Source organism: Anomaloglossus baeobatrachus, chromosome 6 (genome assembly GCF_048569485.1).
Source record: "Anomaloglossus baeobatrachus isolate aAnoBae1 chromosome 6, aAnoBae1.hap1, whole genome shotgun sequence".
NCBI lineage: Eukaryota > Metazoa > Chordata > Amphibia > Anura > Aromobatidae > Anomaloglossus > Anomaloglossus baeobatrachus.
Window position 1 is genome coordinate 491,611,540 of NC_134358.1, and position 26,817 is coordinate 491,638,356.

The 26,817-nt window shown below is 42.1% G+C and overlaps 1 protein-coding gene across 1 annotated transcript; it reads left to right on the forward strand.

Annotated features, from left to right (window-relative positions):
* The first annotated feature begins 928 nt into the window (after positions 1-928).
* CSRNP1 (cysteine and serine rich nuclear protein 1) lies at positions 929-17,001 on the forward strand. The gene is made up of 5 exons (XM_075315404.1): positions 929-1,036; positions 12,355-12,535; positions 13,262-13,521; positions 13,755-14,051; positions 14,679-17,001. Exons 2-5 carry the CDS (start codon positions 12,379-12,381, stop codon positions 15,675-15,677), a joined length of 1,713 nt encoding a protein of 570 aa, XP_075171519.1. The 5' UTR covers positions 929-1,036; positions 12,355-12,378; the 3' UTR covers positions 15,678-17,001.
* Positions 17,002-26,817: the final 9,816 nt, after the last annotated feature.

The window sequence follows — 26,817 nt, forward strand, 5'->3', positions numbered from 1 at the left end:
GCTAGGTGCAGAATTTGGTGCATTCTCTCATCTGATAGAATTGGGTCAGTTATGTAAATTGCACAGGTCTCTGAGGCCAGTGTGACCGGTGTGTGCTCATTGTGGGATCTGATTCTCTCTGATGAGATGGAAAAAAAATATCTCCATCCTCTCCATTGTTTCAGTCCAGAACACACACACACACAACGTATATATATATATATATATATATATATATATATATATATATATATATATATATATATATATATATATATATATATATATACACACACACACACACACACACACAACGTATATATATATATATATATATATATATATACACACACATTACATATACACACATATAACTACAGTATAAACACACATAAATTTATGCACACAGGCACATATTTTTAAACACACATATACAGATGCGCACACAAGTATATATACACACACGCACACATATATACATATGCACACATTGTATATATATATATATATAGGTATACACAAATACACATATATATATAAGTATACACATATCTACATATATATATATATATATATATATATACACACAGACGCATATATATATATATTTATATCATATATATATTTTTATATAATATATATTTTTATATATATATATATACACATATACACAATCTCATACATATACATACACATATTTTCTATAGACTTATACACATATACGGGCACACACATGCATACACAAATATACACACATTTCTGTACACATATACAGTACATTACACACACACAGGGCTGCGCTGACACGGGCGGCACACACAGCAGGAAGCAGGAGGCGGGGGGCGGGGCGGGGAGTGGGCGGGGCTGCCGTCTGCCTCTCGTCACCGCCTGCGTCACCAGCACAGGAGTTTTCCACTGACGAAAAAGGCAGAGCAGCTCCTGAGAGGAGTCAGAGCAGGAGGAGCTGCTGGCCGGCGCACTGCGCTCTCCGGACTATGGGAGCCGCACTCACTCGCTTCATCTAGGAGCCGCCGCCTGACACCGGAGCACAGGCACGGTGAGTGACTGCTGGAGTCGGGGCGTTGTATGTGGCGCGGCCGGTGCTGCCCCTGCTGTGGGGTCGCCATTGCCGTCTGCTCCGTGTAGACTGCAGCGGGTTCTCTGATAATTGTTACTTTATGTCTGGCCGCTGCCGGTGGAGACGGCTGAGGCTGGAGAGTGAGCGCGGCGCGCCCTCTGCTGGCCACACGCGGGATTGCTACGGTCTCCTGCCCGTCCCGGGGCTCCGGGTGATGAGCCGCTGGGCTCCGGTAATGCTCAGGGTTATTACACGGCGCTCCCCGGGTGTTATAGTCCGCAATGGGCCTCTGTATTATCATTGGCAGCTATTACAGTTGTTGTAACTGATAGAAACTGCGAGTTTTTCCAGTATATGTAACATGGAGGAGACTTTTTATTTTTTTTTTTCCCCCTCCCTGGTGGGGAAAATATAACTTGTGGTATTTCTAGTCCCGCTCTATGTCTGGTCTGTACCTGCCGAGTGCGGATAAGTCTCCGCCACCGTCCTGTCCGCACAGGAGTCCAGTGTGAGCCGGGCTGTCGGGGGCACAGCGGTGACGTCAGCACATGTCGGGGGCACAGCGGTGACGTCAGCACATGTCGGGGGCACAGCGGTGACGTCAGCACATGTCGGGGGCACAGCGGTGACGTCAGCGCACGATAGTTTTGGCGCCGCTGATTGAGGGAGCCCGGTGACGTCACTGAGGCAGCAGGAGAGGGGTGACGTAAGGAGCCGGGGTGACTCACAGCTGGGAAGAAGTGACTTCAGATGTCTGTGGAATTTTCCCTCCAAGTTTGCTGGAACTTTTTTTTTTTGTCGCCCCAGTCTTTAAGTTGTGTGTAGAATACATCAGAATCAATGTTAGCATCTGCTTTAGCCATGTTTTTCCATATTACTTCTATTATATACACTTTTGGAATTAAGGAGGGTCGTCTTCCTCCTTTTGGGGACCTTTTCTTAAATAATTGTGCTTGAAGCTTAAAAAATCATCATTGCTATTCTAGTTTTATTAAAAAAAAATAAATAATGATCACTTTAGCTATATCGCTGGCTGGAAAATGAGTTAACTGAGAATCTGTCAGTGAGCGCTTTTTTTGTTTGTTTGTTTTTTTTGTTTTTTCCCTCCCCTAGAAAGTTTGTAGCTTCTTTTTCTAATCTCTGCGCTGATTTATGACGAAAGACCACATCAAAGTTGAATGTCCGGGAGCACTTTCATTGACCGTTCTGTTAGATCTGTGCAATAATAGTAATAGTAAATCCTGTACCCAATACCACAACCGCAATACAGCAATGTGATACTTCCAATCCGCTGCCATTCACGGGTCCTGTGTGGCTGTATTGGCTGGTGGTGGACGCCCCCTCTGGTCTGTGGCCGTATTTGGTTTCCCTATCCGCCTCCCGTTGGTGCAGCAGGGGGTCCTCCTGCTCCCAGGGCTCATGCCTTCATTGTGTTGCACGATGTGGCTTTAATGCACATCCTTGGAAGGGATGGAATTACGTCTTTCCAAGAACGCCCCTCCACCTTCCTACTCCTCAGAGGGTCCCCCTCCTCCTATTATATTCTGTGGGAAAATTCCCTTCTGCACTGAGTGGAGGTATTGTGCTCAGACACCCATACACCGTCACTCTGCAGTAGGGTGGTCCCTCCGTCTGTCTGCCCGGGGGGCTCCTCATAGGTACATGATGATTTTGTCTTGGTTACGGTTCCTACAACAAGCTGAGCCTCGGTTATGTCACTTCTCATATCAGCCAGACGAGCTGCTGGGATTTAGGGTCTCCTGGTGGGATTTGGATTAATACCATAGAGCACAGGGACTCTTCTATAGATCTGGGACTCGCTGGTCTGATGCTTCCATTGATTTTGTTTCCTGGTGACTGCACAGGTGTTTACACTCTGAATTGATATGTAGTTTATTTTTTTTTTCTCTAATATATGTTTCTATATTAATTTTATTTTTATATATATATATATATATATATATATATATATATATATATATATATATATATATATATATATATATATATATATTTTAATATTGAAATATATAAAATTATATTAATGAATATTTATTTTATTTTTTAAGAAACTTTAGTCTGGATAACTTATTTTACAAGGAGAAAACAAAGCAAACTTTTATATTTTTTTTTTCTTTTTTCTCATTTGCAGGTTATGTACTGTAGATCTAGTTGTAAATTAAAACCACACAAGTTTCTCCTCTTCCCTTTTGGGAGTGATCTGTGTTTTATGGAAAAACCACAGATGGTTAACATGGCGCAAACTGTGACCCTGGCTGGCCTTGTGCTGCACCAGGCGCTAGAACCAAATAGTAACACCATGCTACTAGATAAGGCCAGCTACACACACACACACACACACACACACACACACACACACACACACACACACACACACTTTAGCAGGTTTTGCTTCTTTTTTTTTTTTTTTTTTTGCTCCTATGCAAAATTTTGTTACAAATCATGTTTTCAAGTTGTTGTTTTGTGGTTTTTTTTTTGCTTTTTAGTTTTTCTTGCCCTTTCAAAGTTCTTCAAACCCTTATCATAAAGATTTTAGAAATTTGCAAAATCCTGAGTAATGTCATTTTGCCCCCAAAACTTGATCCTAGAAGAGGGTGACTTTTTGAGATGTCAAAGTTTTGCAAATAACTGCCTTTAGTGATTTAGAACATTCCAGTCTATGCATAATGCTAATATATAGCCTATAAACCATATCTCATAGAGGTGTCCTGTGTTCCTAGCGGCTGGTGCTGCACATTTGCCACTAGATAATCTGGGAATATACTTGGTGTACGCGTGAGCCTGGAGTTAGCTGTCATAACAAGCAGATCCTGTTCTACCACATTTTCTAATCCTTCCCCTGGATTTGCATCTGAATGATCCAATGACTGCTGCTCTGCACGTGGCTTTTATAGTCTTTAAACAGGTGTCTGGCTTTCAGAGATGCTCCACACGCTTGTACCTGTTTCCCCAGGGTTAAATGGAGTTAGACAAGTATTTACTTTTTAGAAAATGCTTTAAACACTTAAGTTCACTAGCATAGAATAACCCTCATGTCTGTCACCCAGCTTTCCCTCACCCCTGAATGGCAAAATCTAGCCAGTTGTGCAGAATAATGGGAGTACAGACTCTACTGACTGCAGTTGAAGTGAAAATCAATATAACTGATCGTTCTCATGACAGAGAAGGTGCGCAGCAGCATACTTACACTACAAAAAAGTATGTGGTGGGATCTGACTGGCCGGCCAACCTAGGCAAATATTATCTTCAGAGACGAAGAGGGCAGGAACTTTAGTGCCACCTATTGGGAGTAGCCATCCTAAAACTCATTACTGACCCTTTAATGAGCCTTGCCACATGACTCATGCTTAAGGGGAACAATCACCAGGATTTTCGTATATAAGCTAAAGCCAGTGCTATACTGGCACTATCAGGCTGATTCTATACATACCTGTAGTGGTCAGCTCAGATGTTTAGGTTTTGAAATCCAAGAAAGTAAAGTTTATAAAATCAGCAGCTGCTTGAGTGACAGTTGCACTGGAGCAGATAATATATTCATAGTTATCCCCTCCTGTTAGAATTAGCATAGGCATCATACAAACGACTCGCTTTGTCTAGCAGGACCTGTGGTGAGGTCATACCCATGTGACCAGAAGGGGTGGGGCCTCAGCCACCAAAGCTGGATACCAGGTCACATGGGTATGACCTCACCACAGGTCCTACTAGACAAAGTGAGTCATTTGTATAATGCCTATGCTAAGTCTAACAGGAGGAGGGGATAACTATGAATATATGATCTGCTCCAGTGCAACTGTCACTCAAGAAGCTGCTCATTTTACAATCTTCACTTTCTTAGATTTCAAAACCTAAACATCCGAGCTGACCACTACAGGTATGTATAGAATCGGCCTCATAGTGCCAGTATAGCAGTGGCTTTAGGTTGTATACAAAAATCCTGGTGATTGGTTCCCTTTAAAAGGAAAGCCAGAAACGTTTCTTTGCAGACCCATGTTTCTGGCTTTTTGCCCCTCATCAGAGCAAAATGGGAGAACTGGTTTGGCTGGATGAGATGCCTCTGATAGCGGGTCTAAGAGGTAAGTTTTCTACTTGTACAGAATGCCAAGTCAACATAAGGAGATCTTTATATGACAGGTTCTACAAACTTGTCACATTAGGCTTGCCAATCAAAAAAGGGATTTCCAAATGTGGAAAATTCCTTAAAGTACGTAGTCTTATTACTCCTGATGAGGTCACATTTCTACTAGTCACCGGTGTAGCTTAGTGTGTACATTGCAAATACACACACTACAGATGTTTTGTACTTTCCAGAATAACCTTTGAGCTGGGATACTTCAGGGCAAACAGAAAAAAAGATTCCTAACCCTATAAACAAATGTGAATTGTGCGCAGATTTCCCAGAGTGCACATTTTTCTGGCCCTTCCTTGGTGTTTACCATGTAGTAACGCAGAGGCTCCTTCATTCCTGAGATTCCTATATACATGGATAATACCCAAAGCAAGGGTGAGAACAAGGGAGCAGAATACATTCCCTACATTATTACTTACGTGATCACACCCATTACTAGGAAGATTATGACACACCAACATGGGGCTGGGCTGCTCTCTGCCGAAGGTCGCGTCATGGATTGTTTCCTTTGGCATAGAGTTGGTTTTTTTTATTTAGTGACTATCACACAATGCTTAGATCTAATGTTTAGAGTGTGCTCCCTGTACAGATTATTTGCCTTTTTTTTTTTTTTTCTTATTTCTTTTTCCTGGCTCTGCACCTTTAAAGCTCAGTGGGAGTGGTGGTGCCAGACAAGAATTCCTGCGGTTTTGATCCATCGACTCTTGTACTTGTTTAAAAAGCTGTTTTTAGTAAAATAGATGAGTAAGATGGCTGAGCCAAGAACAGAATGTCTTTTTTGGCAGCTGCAAGTGAGGCAGATTATTTTTTTTTAATAACCTGAAATAAAATGAAGTTAAATAGTTCTTCTTGTATGGAGCTGAATGTTGGACTTATCACATGCTGATTAAAAATACTTTTTTTTTTTTTTTCTGTGCTGCTACTTAAAAGCTTATTTATTTTTGTACCATGAGTTGATACGTGCAGAACATGTGCCGTAGTGGTTGATGTAACAGTATTCCTCATATGACTATATGACCATCTGTGTGCCTATGCTACATTGTACAAGAAATGCCTCTGCCCTTAAGTGACCTGCACATTATACCTTGTGGTTCTTGGCAATTTTAAGTTTGGAGTCAGACTCCCAAGATTTGTTTACAAGGTGGAAGTGGCAATTTATCTTTTCTGTCCATATTTATATACTACCTGGGAATAAATTAAGAGCTAGTGTTATCTGAGATGTGTGGCACCAGGGGTATTATCCACTTTGCATAGGTAATTTATTGAGTGCATGTTTACAGTTTTCTGAAAATTAAGTCATTTTATGGAAGAGTCTGTGTGCAAGAATAGTGCAGTTTAAGCCAAATTTGTCTCATTGACCCCACAGCTCTGTCAGACTCATACCTGGGGTATGACATTCTGGATTCAACGAGAATGGGGCTCACAATATTTATAAAAGGTAAACTTTAGGCTCTGATAGTGTGTGTGTGTGTGTGTGTGTGTGTTTGAGAACCTCATGCAAATTAGGTGGTCACTCACGCCACTGTATTAATCGGGCAAGTGGTATCCCCCACCTACTGCGATTTGATACTCAAATTGGATGCCATTCACCCTTTTTTCAAGTCTGGCTGCGTGGAAAACCTTCGACTGCACTCATATATGACATGAGTGCAGCCTGATTTCCGCAAAATCACATAATGGAAAAGATGGAGAAATTTTGTTCATTTTCTCAGTGTGCTGATTGTCATGCAAGAGAATCGGATCACACTATGCTGACACTGAACAGCGTCATTACCATAATTAGCTGAATCTCTGGTGAGAATCTAGTCGTGTGACTCCGGCCTTAGGCCCGTTTCACACGTCAGTGAAAAACACAGACGTTTTTCACTGGCGTGTAAAACACGCACATGTCCCTGCGTGTTCCGTGAATCTCAGCACACGTGGGTTGTCTTAAGTGCAATCCGGGCTCCGTTCTCCGTGGCCCGTGATTGCACTTAGAAATCAACTCACCTGCGCCCGCTCCCGCTGTCCGTGGTGCTGAATCCTCCCGCGGTGCAGCATCCGGCCGGCGCTGACCCCCGCAGCAGCTGCTTCCGGGTCGGCTGTGTCGTGCATCATGAATATGCGCGACAGTAATCACCCGACTTAGAAGCAGCAAGCTGCACGGGCTGCAGAGGACATCGCTGGACGCCGGGTGAGTTAAAATGTTTATTTTAAATGCACGTTTTTTTTCTGGCACGTGTTTCACGGACCACACCACTACGTCCGTGGAACATCAGTGATGGCAGAAAAAAATGGACATGTCTCCGTGCAGCAATCACGCACACGCGGGTACGCCGCACGGAGACACGTGCAGTGAAAAATCACTGACGTGTGAGCAGACCCATTCATTATAATGGGTCTGCGTATGTCAGTGATTCTGGTACGTTTTTAAAAAAAAGCACAAACGTACCAGAATCACTGACGTGTGAAAGGGGCCTTAGGCTGTTGGCCAGTCTCGCTGAGATCTGCAAGTTTGGCAATGTTAAGGCCCCGTAACATGTAACGACATCGCTAACGAGATGTCGTTGGAGTCACAGAATTCGTGACACACATCCCACCATGTTAGCAACGTCGTTGCGTGTGACACGTATGAGCAATGTAAAATACTCACCAAATCGTTGATTGTTGACAGACACGTCGTCCATTTTCCCAAATGTCGTTGCTCGTGCAGGATGCAGGTTGTTCATCGTTCCTGAGGCAGCACACATCGTTACGTGTGACACCCCAGGAACGACTAACACCGTACCTGCGTCCTCCGGCAACGAGGTAGGCGTGACTTTCTGCGGCTGGTCTCCGCCCCTCCGCTTCTATTGGACGCCTGCCGTGTGATGTCGCTGTGACGCCGCACAAACCACCCCCTTAGAAAAGAGGTTGTTTGCCGGCCAGAGAACATCCTCTTTTCTAAGGGGGCGGTTTGTGTGGCGTCACAGCAACATCGCTAGGAAGGTAAGTACGTGTGACGGCTCCCAGTGATATTGTGCGCTACGGGCAGCGATTTTACCTGTGACGCATAACAGACGGGGGCGGGTGCTTTCACCAGTGACATCGCTAGCGATATCGCTGCATGTAAAGCCCCCTTTAGTCTATTGTGTATGGGGGCTGAATGATCAAGATATATTGTATATTGGCCCATATTTTGATCTATGGGGACTCCAGGCCCCCATACATACTGGATTAACAATGCCTCGCTTGCTTATATTTACAGGACCAGCCATCAGTCTGTGTATGAAGACCCTCCCAGCCCCCCATTCAAATATTTGATTTCTGACTGCTAATAATCTCCATGAGATAAATCACCAGAAGAATCTGGCAATTGCCCTCATAGACTATATAGGAGTGAAGCATTCCTATGTATGGAAGAGTGGTGAGAGGGGGCTATCTATGTATGGGGAGGGGGCAACATTGGTAGATCAGTGTCCCAATTCTATGGTGTGGTGTTTGAGATGTGTATTATCATGTAGCCGCTTATCTTTCGCGATAATAGACTAAAATGATTATTCAGTTTTGAGGATTTGTATATGTAATACTTCCCCCTGACTGTTATTTATTGGGTGGGGGGGGCAGCATTAAGAATGAGGTGCACAGGGCCTCCTCGTTTGTCCTGGAAGAACCTTGTATTTCCTCGCAGTCGCTGTCTCTTGTTGTTTGGTGATGGCCCTTTACGATTGTAAAAATGACTGATGCACTGGTTGTTTTTACATGTTACTGTACATACTGTGTAAATATTGAGCAGGGCTGTGTACATACAGTGCACTATGCAGATATATTTTAGCAGGGCAGCATGCATTGTGTTTCTGTAAATGGAGCTGAAATTCATGTTTCTTTAGGTCCCGATGTCCTCGCGTGACCCCTTGTCACAGAAGCCTGGGTGACACTTTGCTACTGGCTCCCTCTGACAGTTTAGCACCGCGCTCACTTTGTACCAGCCCTGGTAGTAAATCCGCTTAACACTGTCCTCTCTAGAGCAGTCTAGAGCCGCCACTTCATAAAACATCTGGCAGCAATTTACTTTACATAATTCAGCGGGAAACAATTGCAGAATCTCCGAAATCAAGACTCCACTTACTATATGTTTGGAGAATTTGTGAGGTCAACTGTAGTGACCTGACTGCTGTGGGATAACGTGGGGATCCATTATATTCTACAGATTGGATTACTATTAGTAAACAAAGGGACCCTCTCTCTTAAGAGAGAATACTGTTCATCCGTTTCCCAGTAGTTATATCTGCTTCTTGGAAAGCTGGGGAAACCCTATGTATTCATGTACAGCATCATTCCAGCTTCCACAGGGGATCCCTCCCAAACCCCCACCGCCTGATTTATCCTGGCTGCTGGATAGAAACCTGCCTAGCTATATAGTGCAATCCAGGAGTGAGGGCTGCTAGATATGTAAGTAATGTGCTCTGTGAAAGAAAGTGCAGTTCTAATTCAGCAAAAAAAGGGAAAAAAAAAAACACAACTTCTAAGAAACAGAATAGAAAGTTGTACAAGAAAGGAAATTCCTGTAACTTAGAGCAACTTCCCCAGGGTGTAAAATATGTTGACACCATAATAAATAAACCTTTTATATTTGTAGCATTTTTTTTCTTAGACTTGTTCTATATCATTTTGGCGCTGAGTTGTTTGCCTATGCGTAGAGGCCACCCGGACTGATCTCGGCTCAGCATCTGTCACAGATTTAAGTGCCTAACCTGTGTTGAGAATCTGGCAAGTTTTTACTCATCTTTTTTATGTCTAGCCACTTAGAGAACTTATGTCGCCCTCTTTTGTGCCCTCTTTTCATATATAAATATATATATATATATATATATATATAAATATATATATATATATATTTTATTTCATTTCATGAGTGTAGGTGTCACAAAAAATCCCTGTTGAGCAGTGACCTCAGCACGGAGGTCCCGGTTGGACGTGCAGTGTGAGGGGTCTCCGCTTACAGCTCTATAAATGCCGGTGTGTGAACTCTTGAACCTTGGCCTGTGTCATCACAAGTGCAAGGAGCGATGTGTTGGGGTTTCCACCTCTTGTGGTGATGAGCTGCTGAAGCGTTTTACCAGCGCGCTGGACACTCGTCTGCAGCAGTATGGCAGCTGCCACTTCTGTTTATTGCCTGGTGATGCAAATATTTTGTATCTTGTAGTTGAGATGCAATTTTCTATCAGCCGCAGTGATGCAAAAGTGCCTAAAGAAAGCAGCAGTCCAAAGCAATGCAGACTCGTCCAATACCTCCTGTGCTAATAATGCACTCGACAATTGGATACACTTTAAGGACTTAAATGAACGGTTAGCCCGACACGCAGTGTCCGCATGCTGTACATTAAGTGATACACTAGGGCCATGGCTGGAGTCTCACATAACAAGGCTGTAAATAATTAACTAGCGCACTGCTTCCCCGCTTTGCAAATATAGCACTCATTTAGCTTTAATCACCTGCCTATTGCACTTGGCTAGGTTAAAGTTTCCGTTTGCTGATGCCGATATTTGCTGCCGTGATATTGGCCCATGAATGACTAATGGACGTCTTGGAAGCAGGGGGTGGGTCGTCTCCGGAGTAGACCTCTTGACAGTTTCCTCTAAATGATCTGATGGTGGCTGATTGTGAATCTAGGGGTACAGCGGGATTTTTATATCCAAGGGATGTAGAGAAACTCTTGGTGTTTTTGATTTTTTTTTTTTTTTTGACGGTATAAATTTATGATGGGGAAGGAATTTTTTCCTTTTGGCTCATAACTCTTCAACAGCACAGAACGTCTAGTTAAACACAAGAGGAAACTCGCAATTTCCTAATGTCTGTCTGCTGCAATCTTCCGTGGAGGCTTTGCACTAAGCCCTCGTCACCCGTCTCTCAGCGCTGACGTCAGTATACTAGTAAAGTGCTAAAAAAAAAAGTTTCCTAGGCTGTTGTCACGTCCGTCAGTAAACAGAGGCAGACTACTGAGTCACCCTGAGTCATCCCTCCAAATCATGTCTGTGCCGTGATGACGGCTTCATTCCCTCCTTCATACTGCTAATATTAAACTGACACCTTGAATGCGCGTGATAAAATCGTGATCAAGCACAGCGCTCCTATTCACTCTGAGATTACTCAAGCCCTTCAAGGCAAGCAGCAATACAAAACGATCCACTGCGTAGTCGTTTGTGCCCACTATGCTAAGCCCACTCATTACATCATTGGCATTTATGAGGTTAACAGGTTGCCCATGTAATGGGTGGGGGGGTTGACTGGGGATTAGACAAGTGTAGTCCGACATGAAGCACAAAATGTCCTTGTCTGAAACCTGGTTTCACTGATTTTGTCCAGAGGTTACAAATAAATCCAGCAGAGGAAGTAAGAGGAGGGAATAAATAGGCTGCAATTTTGTGCAATTGATGTGTTTTTGTTTCAGCGTTTCATTTAATAAGATGCTCTGCTGTATCTCCCCGGAGAGGTGCAGCATGCAAATCATGCCAGGAGTATTCTCTGAAGAGCTCACAATTTATTTTTATTTTTTTTTTCCTCTTTCCTCCTCTTGGTAAATGAGCTCACTCAAGCTGAATGGGATGTGACAGGAAGCCGTCGCTGCATTATTACAGTACAGCAGGTTGTTTCCTGTACGTTCTACAAACCGGTGGCCTTTACATATCAGGGGTTCACTTTATTCACTTAGTTGTAGTGATTATTTACTACTTTTTTAACTGATTTTGCTGTCAACCTTCAATTCACTATTTAATTTGTGCATATTTTATTTATTTAATACCCTTGTTTGCTACAAACAATTAGCAATGAGCAAGCACTACCCAGCACAGTACACGTAATGAGCAGTCGGACGGGCTCCACTTGATGGAAATCTATGGGGATCTGGAAGATCTTCAGGAAAAATGCTTGTTTCCCCATTGACTTCTATTATGCTTGGTACATGAGTTGTAGCCGTTAGAGCGTCCAACTGTTTATGAGCTCCCGAGCATGGTAGTGCTCGCTCATCACTAGTTACGAGTACTGAGCACCCGAGCATGGTAGTGCTCGCTCATCACGAGTTACGAGTACTGAGTATCCATGCATTGTGGTGCTCGCTCATCACTACAAACAATATAAAACATGATTTGCCTCTGGAAAGTAACCTTTTATTTATTTCTTTTTTTCCCACAGGACTGTAAAATCTGCACAACAGCCATGAGTGGGTTACTGAAACGCAAATATGAAGCATTGGAAGATGACTTCACATACTCGTCTTCCTCTTCATCCCCATCATCATCCGCCACCTCTTCTGGGGGGGAAACTGATGACGAGTTTAACTACAGCTCCAGGCCGGCTCTGAGCGACTTCACCCGTAAGTGGACTGGATTCTCCCTCTTCTCTCATCCTCACTATGACTTTTTATGTTCACTTATGTGCAACTCCAAAGCATACACAGCTAATGGATAATGGCCAGGATTTTCTTAGACTTTGCCGCTCGCTTCTCATATCCCAGCTGTTGTGCTGTATGACAGTAAACTGGGCTTTAAATAATCTGCATAGTTTCCGTAGAAGCAGCAGTAAAGATGTCAACTCTTCACCACCTGAATAAACACTGAGAACTTTCCTCTTTGGTTTAAATCTATAATCTCAGTGCGTTCAAGTCCTGTATATACAGTATATCCTTCAAGACATCGCTCAATTTTTATTCTTAAGGCTCTCCCTTCGGTGTAATGTTTACAGTTGTGTATTTTCCGTTTGGCAACGGACAAAGCATCTTTGGCTCAGTGTTTTGCTGGAAATTCACATTCAACAAACTTACAGTAAAGTTGTTAGTAAGGGCCGTTTTACACATCCGGCATTTCACCGGATTAACGGATACGGCACACTCCAGTACAGTGTTAATACTGTACAATGGCATCGCGGCAAGTGCCGGTCACATGACAGCATGTGACTGGAGCTTGCTGCGATGCCATTGTACAGTATTAACACTGTAATGGATCCGGTAATCCGGGGAAATGCCAAATGTGTAAAACGGCTCTAAAATGTGTTGATCCTGATGTACTGATAATGTAATATATTTTTTTTTTTTTTTTTCCAGCAATATCCATCTTAAAGACAGCAAAGAGGGTTAAGAAGAATAATGTCCATTTTGATCGGGTGATTGTCTTCTACTTCCAACGATGCCAAGGTTTCACAAGCGTGCCAAGTCGGGGCGGTTGCACTCTGGGCATGAGGCAAAAACACAGCTACAGCAGGCAGTTCACATTAGAAGAATTCTCCAGGGAACAGTTGAACCGGCGCAGGGAGAAGCTAAAGGAATACTTAAAAGAAGAAAAGCTCTTGGCTTTAAAGAATATGGTAGGTTCCTCAATGTCAAACCATAGAATATCATAGTATGGTGTTTTGGGAGTTTCTTCCTCTCTTGGTTGGCAAACTTTTGAAAATCCTTTTTATAAACCCTGTGTTTTTTTTTTTTTTTGTTTAAAAACTAGACTAGCCACTTTAGCTTTAATGTATCCAAATGTTATATAATATTTCAATATTCTTAGTTGTTTTTGTATGTATTTCATTTCTAATTTTATTTTTTATAGTTTACAAAGAATGGTACAGTGGTGTCAGAAAAGGCCAATAACCTCAGCATAGATGACATCTGTGATGAAGATATTGACATGACCAACGTAGAAGTCGAAGATGGTTTCAATCCGCTAATTTACTCTGCCAAGAAACGACGACGATTGCTCAAGAGAAAAGGAGTGAAGAAGATTGACAAAAGTGAAAAGCATGAACTTAATGAAATCCGGAAGTCAAGAGAACAATGTGGCTGCGATTGCCAGGACTCCTGCGAGCCAGAGACATGCGGTTGTATCTTGGCAGGCATCAAATGTCAGGTTAGTATCCATTTTTGTGATTTGCACCTCAGAATTTTTTTTTTTTTTTTTTTTTTTTTAAAAATCCCCCAATTCAGCCTTTTTAGTATTTCATTCTTCCTCTGCTTTTATTTTATTTTTTATTAGCTCTGTGGACATACTAAAACATATCTTGAAAAAAATCCAAAAAACACAATTATGGGGGAGAATAAAATAAAATTATTTTATTTAAAAAAAACTTTTGTTAATTTAATACTTTTTTTTTTCCCAATAATTAGGTCTTTGGATTTTTATGAATTTCTTTGGAGGAATTTTGGACCAAATTTTTGCCTTCTAAAAAATGTCTTGTTTTACTTACCATAACCACTAGATGGACCTTATTGTTGACAGGTCAATGCTCCATAGGTGCACTATAACCCTAAAGGGTGCTTTACACGCTGCGACATCGCTAGCGATCTCATTAGCGATGTGACACACGAGATTGCAGATGCAATCTCGTGTGTCACATCGCTAATGAGATCGCTAGCGATGTCGCAGCGTGTAAAGCACCCTTTATATAAGATTATCTCTTATTATAGAATGTGTTCTGCAGATTTATACTGTAAACCCACAAAACATTGATATTTTGTTTTTGTTCTTTTTATGTAGAGAGATCATTCAACTTTCCCATGTGGATGTACGAAGGATGGATGTGGAAATCAAAATGGAAGAGTAGAATTCAATTCCTCCAGGGTACAGACTCATTTTTACCATACGGTTATGAAACTTGAGCTTGAGGAGAAAAGTCAAAATGATGATGATGATGGGAATGACAAGCCCAAATTGTCATGCAATGAAAGGTTGAACCCCTTTGCGTGCTCATCTATGGCGTCTAATGAAGATCAAGAAAGGACTGCTTCCACCACTACTAGCACCACCTCAGACACTGCTCCCTACCATTTCAACACTGACTTGGAGCCAGCCGGTGAAAACAGTTGCAGCAGTGACACAACAGACAGCTCATCCTCCTCTGGTCAGAGTGAAGGCTCTGAAAGTCCATTTGAACTTGCTTCTTCCTCTGATAAGTCCGAGCCAGATTTTGAGGAAGACTATCTGGCGAGGATTCTTCATTTCAACGATTCTGAGTATGAGGACAACAGCACTGACTGCCAGGACAACTTGAGTTTCTTTCATACTACGGATTTCTTCTGTGATAAGGTTTACGAATCTCTCTACACCTCCGAAAAGTCAGATGGTGGTTTTTACTCCTCCTCCAACTCTTTATCGAACATTTCAAAGTGCGTAGATGAAAATGCGAACCAAGGGGCGGATTGCTTTACTGACAATGAGATATCTATGGCCATCTCTACTGATTCTACCGAGCCACTTTTAAAAAACTACATGGATATCAGCCTTTCCTCGGAAGCCTTCGAGATCCCAGATGAAACCGAGTACAATTTTGGACCTCTTTACAATTCCTTGAATGAATATGAAAACTTGTGTTCTCAGCAGTGTCTGGTGACGCTCCTTCCTGGATTTACCCCGGCTGCAGACACTACTGCCAGCTTCTTGGAATCTTTAATTAGTTCTTCAGAATCCTGTAATGACAATCAATACTTAGAGGATGCCTTAAAATCGCCATCTCCTTTTGAATCCCTTATAGCATAAATGGGCAAATCCAAGCTGTGGATAATGTGCAGGAACAGTGAATAAACTAAGGAATGTTTCTATGTTGATTTTACATGGATAATTCTATTTTGGTCTTTTTATTGGGGGGGGGGGTGTGCCTTTTTGGAACGCTGTCACTGCAATCTGTTTACTTTGTCGGTTTGAACAAAAAACTTTTTTTTTTTTTTTAATTTTGTAAAAGACTTTGTCCATAGTTTGGAGAGAAAAAAAAATCTTAATTTGTGGACCTGTGAAAAGCTATTCTTTTAGGAATGGGTATACAAGTATGCCCACAGAAATGGTGTTCACTGCTTTTTAAAATAAACTTTATTCATGTATTTATTGTAAAAAGAAATATTTGCAGAGGTAGTGTGCACTACTCGGGTTTACAAAAAAGGATAAATGAAAACCGCATACTTTATACAGAGCTGTTTAATTTATTGCGAATTCCAGGAATGAGACTGAAGCTTGAACTAGCATGAGTTTTATTTAAATTGGAAATACCTCAGATGTATTATGAGTACAATCATATATTATTTTTTCCATAATATATCTGCATTATTTATAGATTTTTTTTTTTTTATTTTTTTTTTTTCTTCCCCTATTGTGCAATATACAGCAGCAGTCTCCATTAATTCTATATATACCACTGGCAATGTTAAGAAAAAAAAAAAGCACAAGGACGTTTTGGGGAAGTACAGCATTTTTTTTTTTCTATATTAGGTGAATTTTAGAATTTCCCTCCAGACATCCAGTCTGTGCTCCATTATTAAAAGCCATAATTTTATTTAATTTTTCTTTAAGTTATTTCATATTTATTTGCAAAATTTTAGGGATTTGGCCATAAGATCCTAAGCAGCTGAATGCACCCCAAATTTGGGCACCAACTCAGCAGAACCGGTGCAATAGAACTAAAGCTACATGGAGCCAGAACAGCACGAGCAAAGATGTTTCCTTCCATCTGCTTATTAGTCCTGATGGATGAGTTCTATATTCTTCCCTAATATATGGTCCTGGCTATTTATATCATTTCTTTTTTAATGAAATTTATCTATATGTAAAACAGATTATTTATTGCTTTACAACCTTTAAAAACAGTGAATATCTTTTTTTATGGATTAATTTTTTTTTTCAATCCACATGTATTTAAGCAAAAAGCGACACTATTTAAGCTTTAAAATAAATGCAAATATTTAATTGATAGTGTTTAAAAAATAAAAATATGAACATTTATGGTGTCTAGTAGGATGAAAATCGTTTTTATATATAATTTTTTTTCTTTAAATTATAAAACTGTCAACACCAGAGACCAAGATATATATATATATATATATATATATATATATATATATATATATATATATATATATATATATATATATATATATATATATATATATATATATATATATATATATATATATATATATATATATATATAAATTTTTTAAACTACATTTTTTCTCTTTTGAGCTGCTCTTCCAAAAGGTTACCTATTACCATAGTGAAGAAAGTATCAAACGGCCTTTTCATTACCAGCCCACTACTCTACCCGTCCAATATCTTTTTTTTTTTTTTTTTTTTTTTTTTTTTTTTACAAAAGCACCAGGTCAGAATTTTACTCTGATTTTTTGAAGTTTTGTGTGTGACCTAATTGGCTACTGTGAACTGTTCTGCCTGATAGGTCACACGTTGGGAAATGACATGATTTGGCAATGCAGCAATGTACAAATTCTAGTCTTTGGAAGGTACTGCCAGAACTTTGCTCTTCCTAAAGTCATTTTAGGATGGAAAGGCCCCTCCTGATAGTGTTTAAATGTGCAGAAAGTTTTGTACATGCCAATTAAGAAACAGTCTTGGTTCCTCGATTTTGGTTGAAGTGGGAAAAGAAATGCTAATTGCACTCCATCTCTTGGTCTAAGCTGTGTGCCAAAGGTTTACAACGCATGTCCTAAGGCTTATTTAATCACTGGAGTGGATATAAATGCATTTACACCCTCTGGTCCTGTTTATTAAATGACCTTTAGGGAGTAGTTTGTGCGATTCACTCTCTAAATATTATTTGGGCATAATTCTCATTCTAGCGATACACACAAGTGCCTTTGCCAGCTTTTGTATGCCGGGGTTATTGTATGCATATGTCTGTTTCTTGACTGGAGTGTCTGTCCTCTGATCACTTACTGGAAACCATAATGCTGGCTTGCTTTAGATACCCTAATTTGTAGCCTTATGGCTAATCCTACATTATGATTGATTTACATATTAAATCTACGGAGCAAAAAACCATTCCCATTCCTAACGGTGCCTGTAAACTCCGTACCTGAAGTTGGACTGTGCATACACCTTTTTATACCATGGCAGAAGACTCTGCTTTGTAAGCTGAAAGTTTTACAAACGTACCCATCTATTTATTCCTTGTTTTTAACAATATTTTAGGTCAGTGTTTCCCAGTATACCAATTGTAGGCAAAAGAAGGAAAAAATCCATGAACACTTCTTTTACTGTTAGGTTGGTAAGGCTGCTTTCACACATCTGGTTTTTCCTGTGCGGCACAATCCAGCTCTTTACAGAAAAAACGCAACCGTTTTGGGGTTTTTTTTGCCGCCGGTTGCGTTTTTTTTTGCATAGACTTACATTAGTGCCGCATGGGCTTGCGTTCGGTCCGGTTTTTGCCGCATGCGGCAGATTTAACAGATGCGGCGGCCGGATGGAATGTTGCCTGGCACGTTTTGTTTTTTTTTTTTTTTTGTTTTTTTTTTTTGTCCCGTCAAAAAAAACCGCATCGCGCCGCATCCATCAGATGCGGCACGATTTGCAATGCATGCCTATGGACGCCGCATACAGCGTCCTGTGGAAAACACCGCATCTGGTCGCTGCATGTGTTTTTTTTTTTTTTCCACTGCACATGCTCAGTAGCCTGAAAAAACCGGACGGGCCGCATGTCAAAAACTTATGCAAAGGATGTGGTATTGTCGCCGCATCCGTTGAATAGGTTTTGGAGCCGGATTGGCCGGTTCTGCTAAAATCGGAGGTGTGAAAGCAGCCTAAGGGAAAAGGGATCTAAAATCCTCATGTAGACAAGCCTTTAGCAAGTTTTCTTGACTTTGCGGAGTTCAGAAAACTAGCGGTCTACAGTTTTGTAGGACACTGCATACTGAACTATGGCTACCCACCCTCCTGTTTTAGTAAGTATGCTGTTGGCTACCACACCAAACTAGGCTAAACTAATGGGTGCGTAAATTGGAAGGGCCCACCATACATCAGCCTAGATAGATCGATCCATCACTTTCTCTATTGATCTTCTCATTTCAATTAATAACAAAACATTGCCAGTAAATCTGGAGACTTTCTACATGGATACTGGTCCTGGCAGCCTAAATCTGGAGTGTTTTGTCTTTGGAATGCTGGCAATACTCTGCACCCTTTTCTATTTATTGGCACTAACACCATGTTACAACATTCCTGCATTATTTTTCAGAACTGATTAATTTAGGGTAAATTAAATATCCTGCCTTCATAATGTGCATTTAATTTATTTGTGCCAAAAAAACCCTTCAGATTGTATAACTTTTTTTTTTCTTTTATGTAAGAATGTCTTATGTCGGATTGTCCTGGGTATTTATTGACACGGCTTGTAATGATCTTTCTGGAACCTCTCAATTGCTAAACTTGCCATTTTATTTTCTTTGTAAATAGTTTGACTTTTTAAACTTTTTTTTTTTTTTTTCCTTTTGTTTAAAGAATTTCTGCAACTGCTGTCTGTCATTTCATTAAAGCAATATGAAGAAAATATCCATTACACTTTAAATAAAAACCTAAAAATGACATTGTGTCCTGGTCTTGTTCTCTCGGTCGTCGTCCTAGCCATCTCCTCTCATTCTACTCTTGGCACAGTTATAGAAGCTGAATCCCTAATTTGTCACTTTATGTATAAATTTGCACAATGCGATTTCTTACATATTTTTAGTTGTGGGAACAGAAGTAATTTGTCACATTCCACACATTTACTCAACATTTATACAAAGTCAAACTAGTGTGGTTTGAGTTTTGTGCACATCCTACAGAGATTGGGCAGATTTTCTTGTGAAGTCTATTTTCTGCTCCCTCTGTTGCACATGGCATTGGTCTAACACTTATATGGCGCTGCAGGGCTCGTCTCCGTCCACACAGTGCCATGTATGTATTGTACCAAAGCCAAAAAAAGGGCAACTTTCAGACCGTATATTGAAAGAACTGCTCTAAAGGCAAAATGGAAAGTCTTATAAATGGTGAGGAAACTAAACTCAATTGGAAAGTTGCATAATTGATGATTGTGATTTAAACCCTATAATTAGGCACGTTTAGAGGGGTTGTGCCAAGTATGGAGGTTATTCCCTATCCACTACTTTCTTTTCTGATTGCTGGGGGTACGGCCAATGAGATCCCCATTGCTCTGGAGAATGAGTACAGCAGGGGTGACGCATGCACGCCTGTGCTACATGGTACTCGTGGTCCCCCTGAGGGCCCAACACTCCCAATTAGGAATGAATGAGCATGCACAGCTCCGCACCAATCATAACCACTCCATTCACATGGGATGTTTCACAGACTTTCTTGGGAACTGTAGAAATCACAGCAGTCTAAACCCAATCCCGAACCTACCCCTGAGGGTTCTTGCGATTTTCATGTGCGAGTTCGATCCGATAAAACATTGGATTGCACTTGAACCAGTGGTAATCAATGAGGCAGTATTCTCTTGCCTTTTATTTCTCTACACGAATCATGCTCTCGGTGCAATCGCAGCATACTGCGTTTGGCAGAGAGTCTCTGCTCACGCACCCCCATACAAGCCTTTGGCAGCGTGTGAAACATCGCACTGCACTCCCATGTTATGACTGCGGTGCGATATACACAGAGACAGGCAGTGGAGGAGATGGGAGAAAGCGTTCTCTCCCTCTTCTCTGCAGCTGTGATACGATCACAAGATTGCATCACAGCCACATGACCCTGGGCTGACACCCACACTAGTCATTTGCATATCGCTTCCGATTCTCGTATTGGAAGCGGTATGCAAGTGGAAAAGAGCCCTTAGGCTGGACTCAGATGAGCGTATGGCATCGGATGTGACCGCATCGGATGCAATATGCTAATGACTCCCAGTTCATGCTCTGCTGCGAGCGTGAGCAGTGTCATGTGACTGACCCGATCCTGCAATCAGGTCACAGCTGAGGATGGGCGGTGCGGAGGAGGAGGGGTTAATCCCCCCCCCCCACCCCCCATCTCCTCCATGGTCAGCCTGTGCGTATATCGCACTTCACTGGGATAACATCAGTGCAGTCTGATGTATCCCTAGCACCCATTCACTTGAATGGGTGCGAGGGATACAGCTCTAGCAGAAAATCGCAGCATGCTCCCGCTTTTTTCGCATCCAGAATCTATAAGAGAAAAGCTGACCAACTGATCGCCCTCATTGACTTAACACAGGTCCGAGTGCAATGTGAGATTTTCTCGCATTGCACTCGTCCGATTTTCACGCTCGTGTGAGCGTACCCTTATGTAGAGGATATCTGCCAAACTAGGCACAAACCATTCAAGGCAAAGACACCATCTCTGAAGGACTCAAAGCCACAGAATTGCAATAAACCATTTTATATCTTAAGTGTCTTTTCAGATTAGCACCGTTGGGTTTTCATTTTGACAATAAACCACAGATTCCATATTTTATTGGTTTTTTTTTTTTTCCCCCTCTCCTTGATGGAACCATGACACAGTCTGAGCAGAACCTTTAGTATAGCATATTAATGAAACTAATAGTGGTATTAGGTCACTAAATTATTGAAAGTATGCTTTATATGGCATTTAGACCACACTAATTTTACTGCCGTCCTCCATTCTACTGAAGTATATAAATAAATCTAAATTCTCTGGTCTAAAATTGATATTGCAGGTCGAGCTGCTTTTAAAGACGTTGCATGAGACTACACCACTTTTACATTATATATAATCTCTACTCTTGTCCAGTATTGCAGCTAATCACTAACTAATAGGGCTAAGCTGCAATATTTGACAGGCCATACTAACAATGTTTTGCTACTCTCAGACAACCTTTTTATGCTTTTACATTGATGGCCTATCCTTTAGGGTAGGTCATCAAGGTCTGATCGGCCGACGTCTCGACTCCCGGCATTCCTGCCGATCAGTTGTCTACCGTGCCGGCGGCAGCAAGTGTTCTGTTCCAGAGCAGCTCCGTTTTCTGATGGTGGCTTGGTACTGTACATCGCCTATATGGTCTCTGCCCGAAAGCGACCTCCGATCACCAAACATGTAGTCGATCGGTGGTTCATTAGCCTGTTTAGACATGCTGACAACCTTTTATATGCACTTGTCCAAATAGGGACATGCAATGCTGAAAATAATTAGTGATGCCAAAGACTTTTTTTTTAAATTTAGTTTTTTAAAGCAAGTAAAAAGGTAATTTTTACAGGACGAACTAATGTTTTGCTCATTTGTCGGGTGATTGGAAGTCTGGTTACAATGTGATCATCAGGAAACGAGCATTCCTAGAAAACATAACCGGACTATTACAAGGGAGAATGTCTGTATCATGACATCAGTCACAGACCAAGCTTGCCGAGTCTGGGGAGGAAGGAAACCTGCCAATCATATGGTCATTGTCGAACAGGCAGCAGCATTTCTGCTTACTTTACTTATGACAGCGCTCGTGGAGCAGACTATGCTGGAAAAGATCTCTCCGCTGTCTCTTACTAGATTGCAGGGGCTTTAAACTCAAACCATACATTTTCAACTGTGAAGGTAGAAACTACACAACCAAGCAAAGTTTATTAAGTGGCACAGATATGGCTAACACAACAGTGTGAGGACCCTGCCATACAGTCCTTGAACGCTGGGGTCCTGGGTTAAAGCCCCCCCCTATATACCCCCAGGACAACGTCTGCAAGGAGTTTATATGTTCTCCCTGTGTTTGCATAGGCTTCCTCAGGGTTCTTTAGTTTCCCCTCACATTTGAAAGACTTACTGATAAGGAATTTAGATAGATTCCCAATGGGGGACAGTGATGTCTAATGGGCTAGGGAATGTGAAGACACTATATATGAAGCATCACAATACATTTTGCTATAATGGAGAGGTGTGGAGCTGAATAATGTTCTTTAATGTCCACATGAGGTCTCCTGGTGTTTTTGCAAAGTTGATAGCTGGTCATGAGAGGGGACCTTCCTGCTCGTTTGCAGTGGACTTACATTATCTGATGACTTTGTAATTTTTGTTTACATTTTTTTGGGTGGGAAATTCTATAAATTTGAAGTGAGAACACATATTCCCTGGATAAAAAGATTGCTGCGGATACGCTACAAATCATTGCATGACTGGCTTCTGTCTCTTAACGTTCTCACTGAAGAGACATAGAAGACTTTTATCGGTCACTTTTACCCAGTACGACTAATATTTTACATTTTCCTGCATATTGAATAAAAACAGTGTTACACAATGGTGACAAACGTTAGTCACGATGCATTTTTTTTGTTTTGTGTTTTTTTATTTTAGCATACTCTGCTCGTTTGTATACTTTCCTCGGGAATTGCTTAACCATTAGTTCTTCATGGGCTTTCCGAGTGTTTTAATGTAAGAGAGCACTTCCTCACTTTTCCCCAGAGTCTATCAACCTCTAGCTTCAAAGTCTGACACTGTCTCAGCATTTCCTACACTCTGAAATATAATATGGGCTTTACCTGCATTTACAACTATTTTTGGAGTAAGCGATTTCTTTAATCATCGTCATCCGGAAACACTGATGATAATATACACCTGCCAATGAGATGTTATATTGACCTCTTCACTAACAGTCTGTAGTACTGGAGAACGAGAGAATAATTACTTGTAGTCGGTATTAAAAATGCAATTTTTTTTTTTGCCTTTCTCCTAGGAAATTTAGCAGTTTGCCTTGGCAGCAAGCATAAGTGTAGCTGAGCAATCTACTTTACATATAGGCAGGGAGGGATTCAAATTTGCGTTAGGAAACCATACTCATTTTAAGCCACACCCCCTGGACTACCACACCCATTTTGACCACGACCATCTGGCGTGATGTACATGTTTTTCACGAACCCATAGACTTATATTTATCCTTGTCATCTGTTCTACTTGATTGTTTTGCAAGGACACACCGTCCATGTAAAAATCATATATCTGAATAGCCCCTTAGATTATAAGTTAATGCATGCGTGCTGTATCCGTGAAAACAAAACAAACCGATACAACATGTATATGTCACACGGATGTCTGAATGAGGCCATAGGGAGGCAACACTAGGGCCAAAAGGAATTGGGTAGGTTGTGGAGGTGGCACCAAAATTGGTCAGTGAGGGCAAGTGGTTGGTCCAGAACTCCTGTTCCACTGTATATTGGCCCTCATTGACCTTTTTCTTGCCTTCTGAACCCCAAATGCTGGCCTTCAATTGTTTTTGGTGCCGCGTGACCCACCTAGACGGGTGAAATGATGACACACACACACACACACACACACACACACACACACACACACACACACACACACACACACACACACACACACACACACACACACACACACACACACACATGCGCGCGCGCGCCTCTCAAACCCCATGATCACCCTTACACACAGTATGATAGTCCACCTCACAGTCCCTCTTAGACAGTCATCCATACACTATGATGTCCCCCCACAGTTTAATGTACCTCCCATACAGCTGGCTGTATCATGATCCCCGAATGCTACCTCAATTTAAATTTTATAAAACCAGTATTTATTGAAATTCATTAAAATTCAAAAAATTCCACCTGTGACAACATATAGCACACAAAAACATAATCCCAGGACCATGGGACAGCTCAAAAATATCCGCCCAAAGGAACAAAACATTTATTCCATAATTTGTCTCAATAACAGTAATCCTGCCAAGGTATAAGATCTAAATGACCCTCACTCTCTCTTTCCTCTACCTGCCAATGGAGATGCAACATAAAGTCACAATACACCCTAAAGGTGATGAGGTGCCCCTATTCCTCGGCGGCTTTCCCTTCTAGGATATCCCTGGTCTCCCTCGTGTTCAAAAGAAGTCTACAGGTTATAGCCTCAGTTATCAGGAAAGATAGGGAAAAATAAACTTATCTGAGAGATACTCGGGTCAAAAATTAGTCCCTCCGCAGTCCTTTTATCGTAGTATAGTGGCGTCCGGGCTTTCCATGGTATATGTAAAGGCGTCCATTACATATATCCACATGGAGAGGTGTGTGCTGCTGAATGAGTAGCCCCCTTAACAGCTATAAGGCGATTGGGCCAGTTATTTTTCATTGTCTCCTGATGAACCCTAACCAATTGTATGGGGAGAAACGCGTTGAGACTGTGTGAATCTATGTTATTGGGTTGAGGACCATGGAAAGCTCATCACTAGAGATGAGCGAACCGGTCCCGGTTCGGCTCGAGGCGGTTCGCCGAACGGGGGGTCTGGCTCGAGTTCGGCTCGTCGAACGTTCGACGAACCGAACTCGAGCCCATAGGAAACAATGGCAGGCAATCACAAACACAGTAAAACACCTAGAAAACACCCTGAAAGGTGTCCAAAAGGTGACAAACAACTCACAACATAACACAAACACATGGGAAAGTGACAAGGACATATACTCATGTGAAAACAAAACAGCTGGACAAGGAAAAAGAGGGAGACACACAGATATATGAGTATATGCAAAGAAACATCGATTCCATTATTGTGCAACTTGAGCCCTGCTCATTTTAGGCTTCCAATCTGGATAAATTGCCTGAGCTCGCCACGTACGCCTTGAGGATCTTGTCGTGTCCTGCAGCCAGCGTTCTCTCGGAACCTGTCTTCAGTGCTGCTGGGGGTCTGCTGGCAGATAAGCACACGTGTCTGTCCACTGACAATGTGGACCTGGCTCTCAGAGGACTTTTCTTCCCCTGGGTCAGCCAGGGGAGGCGAAAGGCACGCGTATTTTTGAGAGTGCTTCATGCAAAGCATCTTTTTCTTTGTCAAAAGGGGGGCTCAACCGATGCCAGTCAAGTGGGGTGTGTGTGGCCCAGTTAGTGGCAACGAGGGAGACTGTGGTTGGAGTCCCCTCGCTGTGTCTCTAAAAGAACCAAGATGAACAAGTCATGGCTCTCAGAGGACTTTTCTTCCCCTGGGTCAGCCAGGGGACGGGAAAGGCACGCGTATTTTTGAGAGTGCTTCATGCAAAGCATCTTTTTCTTTTTCAAAAGGGGGCTCAACCGATGCCAGTCAAGTGGGGTGTGTGTGGCCCAGTTAGTGGCAACGAGGGAGACTGTGGTTGGAGTCCCCTCGCTGTGTCTCTAAAAGAACCAAGATGAACAAGTCATGGCTCTCAGAGGACTTTTCTTCCCCTGGGTCAGCCAGGGGACGGGAAAGGCACGCGTATTTTTGAGAGTGCTTCATGCAAAGCATCTTTTTCTTTTTCAAAAGGGGGCTCAACCGATGCCAGTCAAGTGGGGTGTGTGTGGCCCAGTTAGTGGCAACGAGGGAGACTGTGGTTGGAGTCCCCTCGCTGTGTCTCTAAAAGAACCAAGATGAACAAGTCATGGCTCTCAGAGGACTTTTCTTCCCCTGGGTCAGCCAGGGGACGGGAAAGGCACGCGTATTTTTGAGAGTGCTTCATGCAAAGCATCTTTTTCTTTTTCAAAAGGGGGCTCAACCGATGCCAGTCAAGTGGGGTGTGTGTGGCCCAGTTAGTGGCAACGAGGGAGACTGTGGTTGGAGTCCCCTCGCTGTGTCTCTAAAAGAACCAAGATGAACAAGTCATGGCTCTCAGAGGACTTTTCTTCCCCTGGGTCAGCCAGGGGACGGGAAAGGCACGCGTATTTTTGAGAGTGCTTCATGCAAAGCATCTTTTTCTTTTTCAAAAGGGGGCTCAACCGATGCCAGTCAAGTGGGGTGTGTGTGGCCCAGTTAGTGGCAACGAGGGAGACTGTGGTTGGAGTCCCCTCGCTGTGTCTCTAAAAGAACCAAGATGAACAAGTCATGGCTCTCAGAGGACTTTTCTTCCCCTGGGTCAGCCAGGGGACGGGAAAGGCACGCGTATTTTTGAGAGTGCTTCATGCAAAGCATCTTTTTCTTTGTCAAAAGGGGGGG

Excerpts from the sequence above, each read along its gene's own strand:
- CSRNP1 (XM_075315404.1), top strand. The coding sequence starts at position 12,379 with ATGAGTGGGTTACTGAAACGCAAATATGAAGCATTGGAAGATGACTTC. Across the intron at positions 12,536-13,261 it reads GGCTCTGAGCGACTTCACCC|CAATATCCATCTTAAAGACA; the intron begins GTAAGTGGACTG and ends TTTTTTTTCCAG. Across the intron at positions 14,052-14,678 it reads TGGCAGGCATCAAATGTCAG|AGAGATCATTCAACTTTCCC; the intron begins GTTAGTATCCAT and ends CTTTTTATGTAG.